This window comes from Pundamilia nyererei, unplaced genomic scaffold (genome assembly GCF_000239375.1).
Source record: "Pundamilia nyererei isolate P.nyererei 1_Seehausen unplaced genomic scaffold, PunNye1.0 scaffold00065, whole genome shotgun sequence".
In the NCBI taxonomy this organism is placed as follows: Eukaryota; Metazoa; Chordata; class Actinopteri; order Cichliformes; family Cichlidae; genus Pundamilia; species Pundamilia nyererei.
The window spans coordinates 2,056,104-2,067,482 of NW_005187466.1; the positions used below are offsets into that span (position 1 = coordinate 2,056,104).

At 38.5% G+C, this 11,379-nt stretch overlaps 2 protein-coding genes across 3 annotated transcripts; both read right to left on the reverse strand.

The window, feature by feature from the left end:
- Positions 1–13: 13 nt before the first annotated feature.
- Positions 14–2,513, reverse strand: LOC102194848 (nuclear distribution protein nudE homolog 1; the record flags this gene model as incomplete). Its single annotated transcript, XM_005735875.1, has 6 exons — positions 2,342–2,513; positions 1,871–1,961; positions 1,590–1,743; positions 1,007–1,155; positions 765–901; positions 14–192 (listed from the first exon to the last, which is right to left on the reverse strand). Coding segments are annotated over exons 2-6 (705 nt in total), but the record flags the coding sequence as incomplete, so codon positions are not given.
- A 1,276-nt stretch (positions 2,514–3,789) lies between these two features.
- On the reverse strand, positions 3,790–8,655 carry LOC102198443 (pannexin-1). Of its 2 annotated transcripts, XM_005735804.1 has the most exons (7): positions 8,234–8,655; positions 6,800–6,921; positions 5,876–6,075; positions 4,810–5,057; positions 4,556–4,731; positions 4,301–4,460; positions 3,790–4,216 (listed from the first exon to the last, which is right to left on the reverse strand). In XM_005735804.1, exons 1-6 carry the CDS (start codon positions 8,412–8,414, stop codon positions 4,311–4,313), a joined length of 1,077 nt encoding a protein of 358 aa, XP_005735861.1. In that variant the 5' UTR covers positions 8,415–8,655; the 3' UTR covers positions 3,790–4,216; positions 4,301–4,310. The 2 variants fall into 2 exon arrangements, with proteins under 2 accessions (XP_005735861.1, XP_005735860.1); XM_005735803.1 differs by having other exon boundaries at positions 4,556–5,057.
- Positions 8,656–11,379: the final 2,724 nt, after the last annotated feature.

Below are 11,379 nucleotides of genomic sequence, written 5' to 3' on the forward strand. Positions count from 1 at the left end.
AGAGTTTTATATTACCTCTCCGGATGTTGGAAGCTGGGGTTGTGACATATGAACTAATAGGTTTGGAGGGTGTGACGGGGATGGAAGGATTTCCAGCTGAGGGTAACATCGTATCAGGACGATCTGTGTCTTTGCCCAGGCTGCTGGATGGCCGTCTCTCCTTCTGTCGTACAGCCAGCTCATGGCGAAGGTCTGCCGCAAGTTACAGAAGTAACAGAATTTAAACCATCTTCTAACCAACCACCTATTATAGTTTTTCAGAAGTAATTTATATTTGTGGAAAAAGCTGGCATATGGGGCAGGCAAACATGATCAAAAACAAAAGTAAAGGTGACGCTGGTTGCACAATGAAACCTGACGACCAACTGCCGGTTCAGTTTCTCACAGCACATTAAAAGCACATACAATATATTAACTGTGATAGCGTTCCACACTTTAGAAAGATTCACCAAGTGAATTTCCACACACCATATAACACTAAAATATATGCCTATAGCTGTCTGTGAAGACCAGCTAAGCATAGACTCATAAACACTTATAAAACCCATTAAATAATTTTACCTAGGTTACTAGTTAAAACATATCCTATAAAATTATTATATATTAACAGTCAGATGTACAATAAACGGGAAGAACAGGACATAAATAAAAACAGGAACTGCTGAATTAATCAAACTATCAAAATTCACTGAGTCAGTGATAAGAGAAATCAGCAGTTCTTGTGAACCTGAGAAGCTGCTTTGAGTAGATGATTGTGTGTGTACCTCTAGCTTCGTCCTTGAGCCTCTGAACAGACTCAAGCAGGTTCTCTTTCTCATCCAGCTCACTTTCAAGAAAGGCATTTCTCTCAATGACCTGGTTCATCCGCTGCTCAAAGTCCTCCAGAGACATGATGGTAGCCCTGAGACAAGCAGAGAGGACATATTATGCAATATTGTTTATATATTGGCAAGTCTAACAGGCACAGCATGGCTGTGTGAACATGTACCAACTTTTAAGCACTGACCTTTTGGTTCTCTCCAGGTCATCATTGGATTGCTCTAACTCTCTGATATACTTCTGCAGATGATCTCTAACTGCTCTGGTCTCTCCCAGCTCTTCCTCAAGTGTTGATATGTGCCTCAAAGCATCAGAATGCTGGACTTCAAATTTCTCCTACAAAAAGCACAAGAACAAATAAACTGAAACTGACAGTGTCAGCTTGGCAAGGTCATGGCAAATTAATCAACACAGCTGCCGTTCATATTTTAATAAGAAAAGCTGACTATTTTATTAAAAGTTGAGACAATAAACCCTTTAAAAAGTTCCCTCTCCCCACATTTGAGCATTTTTTGAACACAAAACTGCATTTACTTTCTCCACTATGCTTATTTCCCCATGGACCACTGACTAAAATAGCAGTCAGCTGCTTTATACCCAGGCAGCAATTTTCCTAGTGGCAGTAGCAATAACAAGCTGAATGTTAGTAGGCTAAAAGCTGCTTGTGTGGGGTGTGTCTGTTCCAAATCCTCAATGTCACTAAGTGGAGCATCAGTGCTTGTGTCCCTCTATTAAGGGGCCACAGCCTACTTAAAATCAAGGTTGTCTACCTTTATGTTTTCCAGTTCTACACGAAGCCGGTGATTATCCTGCAGGAGCTCTTTGTTTCGACCCTCACATTGCTTCAGCTCTGTCTCAAGCTCAGCCTCATAGTCCCGACTCATCTGCTGGAATTCCTGCAGCTCCTCTTGAGCCTCCTCAGCCCTGGTGACAGAGCAATGTACAACACCTCCAAAATATCAGCTCAGCACATGTTAAGAATTATATAACAATAACTGCAGAAAGTAATTTCCTAAAAGTAAGTCCTCCGATTGTATGCCTTTTTTAGTACCTTTGCTCGTATCTCTCTGCTTGCTCCTTCCAGAAGCCCAACTCCTCTTCTAGGGATGCAAACTTGCGTGTTGTCGGCTCTACCATGTCTGCTGCTCCGAGTAAGGATGGAGGGAGGATTCAATCAAATTATAGCTTTCTCCTTTCTTAAATTACGTGGTTGTCTCACTTGGGGACACATCATTACAAAACCGTTAGCGAGTGCTAACTTTATTAGCTAACACAAATTACCTCCGCCGAACAATTTCCTTCACATACTTATGCCAAAAAAGGGATAACCAAAAAAATAGTTTTAAAGTTTATTTGTAGAATAGTAAAAAATGAAACGGAAACTTTTAAATCTAAATGCAATGTCAGAGAATGCATATGGCCCGGCTAAGTTTTTAGCTAACTTAAGCTAACATAGGCAGCTAACCGATCTAGTTCGATATGTGATTCTAAAGCTGCTCTAAACGGAACTAAACACACTCACCTGCATATGAAGGAACGATTAAAGCATGCTACAGCTAAGGGAATGTACTTCGATGTGATGATATTTTTTCCGGATTTATTGAGTATACGTATTGAGAATTGCACAAACTAATCCTTCGTTACCACGTCGATCGTCTCGCCAACCAAATAAATACGAACATTGAGTTCGTGAAGCTCATTGGGCAACACGGATGACGGTTTTAAAGATTAACCAATCATATGATTTAGCAGACCTGTAGGCCGGGAAGGCGGAGCCTCAAGCACAGTCCGTTGTTTCTGCTTTGTAAGGCGTTTATGATATTTCACACACTGCATTTATAATAAAAGAAATTATTGTATAGCCCTCACATTTAGATTTAGATTTTCTTTTTTTTTGTTTGTTTGTTTTTTGTTTCAGTATTACTACACCGACTGTCTGACAGGGAAAGTGAAATGGATTGAAGCACTTTTTTCTTAATACATGATAAAGCGTAAAATGTTCTTGAGCTTTCATTCAGTCATCATTTATGTATGGGAAACATACAATGGTAGTGGCTCCACTGATGCTTTGTGTTATAAAAAAACAACAACAACAACAACTGTATTTCAGAAATGGCTGAGCTACTGTGATTTCTCCAAACAACTATCTCTAGGGTTTACAGAGTGCCTATACTACTTTAAACTAATAGGAAATAACTCGAATTACCACTTGTTCCAATCAATGTATGCAGAAGAACATCTCTGAATGTACAGCATGTCCAGCCTTGAAGCAGACAGGCTACAACTATATAAAATCACAGTGAGTGCCTCACTTGTCAGCTTACAATGGGAAACTGAGGCTACTCACACAGGTTGATCATAACTGGACATCAGTTTGGAAAAAAGTTCTGATGAGTCTCATTTTCTGCATTCAGATGGTAGGGTCAGAATTTGCCATGAACAGCATGAAAGCATGGCTCCATCCTACATTGTATCAATGGTTCACACTGCTGGTGGTGTAATGGTGCGGAAGATATTTTGCTGCCACATTTTGGTCCCCTTAGTACCAGTTTGGCATTGATAAAACACCACAGTCTACCTTCAATATTGCTGATTTATGCTATGATTTCAGTATGGATCAAAATCTCTATACCCTGTTGAATAGATGTCATTATAAATTAAGGCAGTTCTGAATGCAAAAGGTGTCCAATGTGCTACTAATAAGTTGTACCTATTAAAGTGGCCATGAGTGTGTATTAATTAAGTTAGAAATAAAAGGATAATAATCCAAAATGGTCATTCTGGCAGTGATACCATTAGTATTACAGTACTTGGAAAAATATAAATGTACCTTTCATGTAATTTGGACAGTTTAGGTTATATTTTAATTTTAGTGAGTGCAAACCAAAGTACATCATATACAGTATGCCAATGCTGATAACTGCACATTAGAAGGCAAAAAATGCTTTACAACACAAACAAAAGTTCCAGTTTTTATAATATCAAGTGGTCTTAATTTATTGCGGCTTATTTTCAATAATTACACATGTAAACGAATAAAAACAAAGTGGTAAGAAGCTTCCCTCATTCTATAATAAAAGATAGGAAGCAGCTGTCCGAAGAACATGGCTCACTTTGATTTAAAGGCAATTTGGATCCTGAGCAAAGACGTGTGCAAAAAAAAAATAAAATAGGAAATCCTATGTAGAAAAAATTGCGACACCTGCTCCACTTATCTCTGGAGTATTTCCATGCATTAAAGTAAGAAGGTAAGGTAAACTGAATTGGTCAAACTACAGGTTTGTAGCTTAACACGCTACAACAGCTCCAATAAAAACAAGTCCAAAGGAGTTCATCTCAGTGCTTCTTTTCCATCAGAGCATCCTCATCAGGTCATCTCATCAGAAGTAACAAGGCACTGGAGGAAGACAAAATAAGTATGATGTTAAATACAACACATTTATTTTGGCTCTCATCAGAACACTCAAGAGTTTATCCTTACATGAGAGTAACTATTCTTCAGCCTTATCCGTTTCTTTGTTGTCCTTGTGAGAGCACGTCTTCTTACTGTCTAAAACATCAGTCTTCACCTGCCCCAGAGATCGCAGTAGACACATGGTGTCAAACCCCTCATCATCAGCCTCTTGCAACAATTCAAGCACCTGTGGAAGAGACATTTTTCTAATTTTCCTAAGAAGAAAGGAACAACACAAACAAGTGCCCATGCTTCACCCACAGTTTTAGTGTTGAGACGCACCTGCAGACACTTAAAGGACTTAAGTGCGCTCAGGTTCTCATGCAGAAACAGCAGATAGATACTGAGGTCATTGTAGACGGGGGTGACCAGACCCAGAGCACCAAATCCTGGCAGCATCTCATAAGGCCGAAGGAAGCTGGAGCTTTGACGTGCTGGCCCAAGAGCAGCATACACCACTAATGGAGCAAGAATCACATACACTCCCAGGTTGATATAGCTGAGAAGCCTGAAAACACCAACTGCAACAAGCTTACACTGAACAGGAGACGGCACCATGCTGTCGTTCTTCAGCACTCCTGTCCGCAGGTCACACGGAAACTCATCCGTGAGAGAAGCTAGCAGGATGTAATAGCCAAGGTAGATACATGCAAGCAGGAGGATCAGCAGAGTCAGTCCCCGACATGCCAGGTACTTGACCACAAGTCTGTGAGAGAAGCGCTTGGTCTTTAAATACTGCTCCACTAAAGGGTATTTAAAGCAGCCTTCAGTCAGGTCCGAAGCACTGCAGCAGGAAAAAGGTAAATGAACAATTAGCATGAGATAAAATGACTTCAGTTTCATAGCACTTTGTGGAAAATAGTTTTTAAACTACATTTTGGGTTTTTTAATGATCATTAATATTCAAAAAATGCCCCACTTTGTATGTCAGGAGTGAAAGACAAGCATTTCTCCCTGCCAGCTTTGCTGCTGTAACACTACCACAAGATGGCACCAAAGATGCCATCACTCTTCAGCAGATACAAAATGAAAAGAATTCAGATGTCCTGTGTACTGCTGCCTACCTTTCACCAAATAGCAGGAAGACCCAGTTAGCAACAATAAAATAAATGAAGCATTTAGCAGCTTTAAAAATGTGAGTGTAGGATGACTAAATGTTCTCTACACGAATACAAATATAGTACATTTCTCTTATAATTTTACTTGTACATATCTGAGATTCTTTTCAACCTTTTCGATTTGGATTTATTTATTATTTATATTGTAAAGCCCGATGGCGAGTAAATGCACCGAAATTTCGTTCTGGTGTGCACTAACAGTTGTATGTTCTGAATAACAATAAAGTGGCTATTCTATTCTTTTCTATTCTAAATGACGTCTCTATAAACTGGCTGCATGTGTAAATTAATGGCCTCATATGTGTAGTTTGTCGTCAAAGTTCAAGCTAGCTCATACTATAATAAAAAAGTGGTAGACCAACATTTTAAATAAATACCTTCAGAAGACTTTGAAAAAAGGAGTCTCCCAGTCTAATCACCTGCCAAAATCTACAAGAGTAAAGCAGTTGAGTACATTGACTGTAGGTGATAACAAGGTGTTTACCTCTGTGTGCCTTCGGGTGCATCCTTGCTATCTAAAGAGGCTAAATTCTTGGCTAGTCTGATGGCACGATTATAAAAGCGGTCTAGCTCCTCCATGATAAAGCTGAGATCAGAGGAGAGGTGCGGAGCTGCTGTGAAGCGCCAGAACAAGGCGGGGATGTACATGAGGATGGCCAGTGAGAGCAGGATGTATGGGAAGAACTGTGGAAGTCACAGAAAGGAAGAAAAATGTATTAGTAGCTTTATTTTGGCTAAAATTACTTTATAATGTTTATTCTTTTAATATTATAAAGAAAATAATGTCTTTGCCGTTCTTTGGTGCCCTCGCAGATGTTTTAGGAAGCACTCGTTTGGCAAAACTTGATTATTATGTTTAATTTGATCATCACCAGATTATGATGTGGGTATATACAAGGTTGTAGTTCGTTTCGGTGTCTACTAAGTAGTTGTTTAAATAAATTTGTAATGTGCCTAGCATCTGTTGAAAATATGAGACTTATTTCATTATGGTTAATGTAATATGTAATTTAGCTATTCGAAGACCTACAAAATGAAAATTAATGAAGTTTTACAAATGAAGAGGTAATTAATTAACAGAAGTATTAATCTGCCAATAAATTATAAAAAACAAACATTAACAAGTGATAAAAAAAACAAGTGATAAAAAATAGCATTTCATTAAATTAAAACTGACATATAATTAGCAATGCACTAGTTATAAATTCGATTTCTAGTATAATTCGATTTCAGCATAGTATTATGTTTATTGTGCAGGTATAAATGAGCATACTATATGTGTAAAAGATTTATTGCACAGGTGTGTATATGTTTCAATACAAATTCCTGCACTTTAACATAACATTGCACCTTTTTTATAAACATGTCCAGTGCATTTACTGTCTGTGTTTGGTTATACTGTGTGTACCTTGTGTAGCCACAGTGGCGAGCTGTCTGCTTGCTGCTGCACCGCTGCCCAACAAAAAGAGTCCACGTATCCAGCCTGTCTCCAGGAAAAGTTAGTGGGAGGAAAGCAGCTGATCTGGGTGCCTGAGGACCGAGAAGAAAACAAAGAATCAGTGCTAATGGGCAGCTTGTTTTTTCAGAAAAATTAATGCAGCCTTCTTTTTTCTGCACTCATGGTCCAGTTGCTTTGAATTGCTTTCAGCATATTTTGAGCCAATAATTACGTCATCGCCTGTTGTGGCAGGGATTCAAAGTATGCACAATTAAGAAAAAAATGCCCCTCATACTCAGTGGACAGGAACATCTTCCATGTGTTTTCTGTTCACTAGATACAACCACACCAACTATCAGTTATTTGAGCTCCAGCATCAGAGCAATGACCTTTTGATGTTTAGCAAAAGTGCAAATTTTGAAATTTTGTAAATAAAACAAAATAAAATGTAAGATGACAGTCGTCATTTTGGTGTCCTGACTTCTTTTAAATACAGTCTGTGATCCTGTTGCCATGCGTTAACTTGTATTGTTTGGGTTTTACCTCTCCCATCTTTTCACGCACTTGTTTGGTATTTTATTATTTATGTAACTAACCTTTGGAACTAAGAAACTGGAACTAAGAAGTAAATTCACTGCTTTTCTGCAATTTTCATACTTAGCCAAGCCACCCAAATTCCCACACGGGACCCTGTGGCATCCTGATGTTTGACACCCATCCTATGGCATCCCATTTCTGCTTAAAAATAAGCCAATTCGCAACTCAGTGTTTCTATAGCTCAGAAGACTTTCCTTCCTGCAGCTATTGTTTTGTGACTGCCACACTGTTTTTAATTGGGAACATTAATAATAGATTTTGAACCACTTTGCATTTCAACCTCAGAAGCACAACAGTAGTTCCCACAAGGCTTGCAGAGTAATGATCCATCTGGTCTGATTATGGACAGTGTGTTGGACTATGAGCATTGTGACCTAAGGGGATTATGTAGATTTGTGAAACTGCTGATGGAGCTAGATTTTTGTTTACACTCCAGAGCGAGGTATGCAGATCAAACTTGTGCCATATGTGTTTGTGTCTTTTCTCGCACTCTTTACATTCAGAAACAAGCTCATCCATGAAAAGAACACGTGTGTCAGCATGCCACTGTTTTCACCATCATCATCAGCACCAGCAGCAGCTGCAGAGGCAGCAGGATGCTTGCCTCACTGTCTGGGAGTGAAAGGAGCAGACGGGTGGAGACTCAAACCACACCTTCTTCCACACCTCTGTCCTTCTGCATAGTAAAACACTCATCTTCACCCTACACTCTATGTCAGTTTGATTTTATTTAAGGAACAATAAGTTTCCCTGCCGGGATTGCATTTTCCCACATAATGAAACTGTCTCTTCACACATTTAACTCACCCACTGAGACCTCCTGAGCAAAGGCGAGCGAGATGAGGAACAAAGGCAGTCCCACCGCCAGAAACGTGACTATTTTGTCCACAGCCAACTCGAGACGGATGCCTTTGTACTTGGTCTCCGTCGGGTCCTTTAACAAAAAGTCGGAAAAGACGTACTCGGTGGCTACGTGTGCGATCGCCATGTCAGACGGGAACAAAAAGTCGGTGCCGTCTAATTGATGGGAGAGTCCGTTTCTTTTCAATTAAGCAAACAGCTTCTGGTGTTTCAACGATGTCGAGTCGCTCTCACGGTGGATAGTGTATGTATAAAAGGACAAAAATAACGGACCCACGTCCGTTCACAACGGGGCTGATGGTTGAACCTGTTTCCCTGCCTACCCCAGACATCAACGGGAGGGGAGGGGGGGTCTGCCAGCCACTAGGGAGCGCTATTGTTCCGTTATACTCGACCGCTCAAAGCTTCTTTTTTTTAAAACGAACAAACAAATTAAACCAACAACAAAACTTTGGGGGGCAAAGGTGGGGCTTCTATACAGACATTCACTCCACATTACACCGTATCTATGCCAACTAAGAATAATTAATTAAATTAACACCCACATCACCGTACTCTGGAAGAAAGCTGGAAAGAATTCTGGCAGGAACAGAGACAACACGCAAGAAAGGCCCACGATAGTCAGGCTGAGGGTTTCCATGAGAAGATAAGTAAGACTATCAATAACAATGTTATTAAGATACTTCCTACCAAATGAAAACAACCATTAATTCAACAGTGCTTCCTTTCAGAATGTAATACCACCATTAGAACACTGCATTGCTATGTTTTCATAAAGACATAATGCTCCACCAACAAAAAACATTGCTTAATATTTTGCATGTTTAATCTATAAAAGCAATAATAAATGATAAGCAATAATAACATAAAAAGCATACTGATGGTATATGGTCTGAGTATGTATCCTTGGATGTTGTGACTACATGTCGTTTTTGTGTGTGTGTGTCAATGGAAAATTGTACTTAGTAGTCAGTGTAATCTTTTAATGATATAAGTTTGCATATGGTAGAATACTGCATGTAATCATTTGTGTTTAGAAGTATATAGTTGGTGGCATATTGAAAGAATGTCTCATCCTAGGTCTGTAACAAGAGCATGTGAAATTTAGGACACACTGTGTTGTAGAACAGTAAGTAGAAAAGTAAGCACTTATAGAAGTAACATTTTATGATTACTTGTCTAGCTCAATAACAGTCAGTGTGTTAGAGTCTATAACCATGCAATGGTTGGTCCAGGGTGACTGAATCTTTTAAGCTCAATTATATTGTTGCACAGTGTTATATTTTGAAGTAAAGGCATGCCATGGAAGTAAAAGTTATTTCCAGCATGAATTTTGATATACGTTGACCAAACAAAATCACAAAGCTGCACGTGCTTACATAATACATAAACATATGTAGGATGTAAATAATAAGACTGAAAAATGGTATATTGCACGGTAGGACTGAGTCGTTATATTTGTTTGAGCAGTGTAACATGTATATATATGAGGGCTGTAAACATGCGAAAGGGAACAATAGAATGATGTACTTTGGATTATATTGTTTGTTTGTTTTTTTTGACAGATTATGAAATTTACATAAGTAAATGATTAACAATAAATTCCAGAAAGCAATGAGAATATCGCACATCGGATTTTGAATGTGAGGAAAAGGATTTTAAATTAAATTCTAGATTTAAAAGGGAGCCAATGAAGAAGAGTTAGAAGAGTTCATCTGCAGGTAATAGCCTACATAACTATGAGAAACATTCTCTTATCCATTTTTACATTATCATAGAAATTTCCACTTCCAATTTTAGCCTAAAAATACTGTAAAACTAATATAATATCCTGTAACAGTAAGAGTCTACTTCCCAAACTTCTCTACAATACACTTTGTGCAGTAAATAATAAAACCCAAATGTGTAAGTATGACATATTAGCCTTAAAGATATAAATCTCAAAAAACACCAAAGGATAAAAACAAAAAAACAAAAAGAAATCAGAGGTAAGAATCATATCTTTAAAATAGTCACTTACGACATACATTGATTATAACAATAAGATATAAAGAGCTTCATTGTACGTACCTGTTCACATCAAACCTCAACTTGTGTTACATTCAGTGATCTGTGTCCCCTGCCAAAACGACAGAGGACTGTCAGGAAGAGGGCTAAGCCTCCATCATTGGTCCTCACGAGTCATGAACATATACTACATTTCCATCAAGGCAGTGCAATCTAAAAAGAAAGAAAAGACTAGAAGATGCAAAGGCGCAAAGAAGGACGACCTGCCCTGCAAAGCATGTAAAGCAGTCTATGGAGACAAAAGTGACCCAAAGGCCACTGAGGAGTGGATCAGCTGCGAACTGCAGCACCTGGTTCCATGAGACTTGTGGAGAAGAAAATGGCATCTGTGCTGATGATGGATTCTTCTGTAAAGACTGTCTTTAAGATTCTGTCTTTTTGAAAATGGAAGATGCAGTTGTTATCAAAATACTCTAATAATTCATTAATTCTTGTTGTTTTTGTAATGCCAGTGTTGTTATTCATGAATTATTAAATCAACACTTGAATGTGTTATGCTTGTGAAAATGAGTTCAAATTAAAGCTGATTGATTTGTTATTGAATTGTTTTACAAGAAATAACTGGTTTCTCTTACAATTTAAATGGCTCATGTGAGATTATTCTGTTATCATATGTTATCTTATATCTGTAGTTAAAGTAGTTGAATTATGATAACACCTGTAGGACATATATTATCCTTTAGTTTAGATGGTGTGCTGTGTATGTAGTTTAGTTCTCATTATACTTTTGGGTTAAAAGAACATATTCATTTAGTAGTTCATTAGATAAAGTGTGCATCACTCTGTATCCTTGATCTGCTGTGAATGTCTCACATTGTGTTCTTGACATGTTTTACTGCTGAATCATGAAAAGCAAGGTTGTATGCAGGAGACTCTGTGTCTAGGACAGGGGAGATAGACCACATTCCATACCCCCACCTTTACAGAGAGCAGAAAGACAGGGAGCTGAGGTCATAACTTAGGCGCCGTAACAGAGAAAGAATGTGAATGTTTAGGCTTTTACGACTAGGTGGGGGCCACTAGAG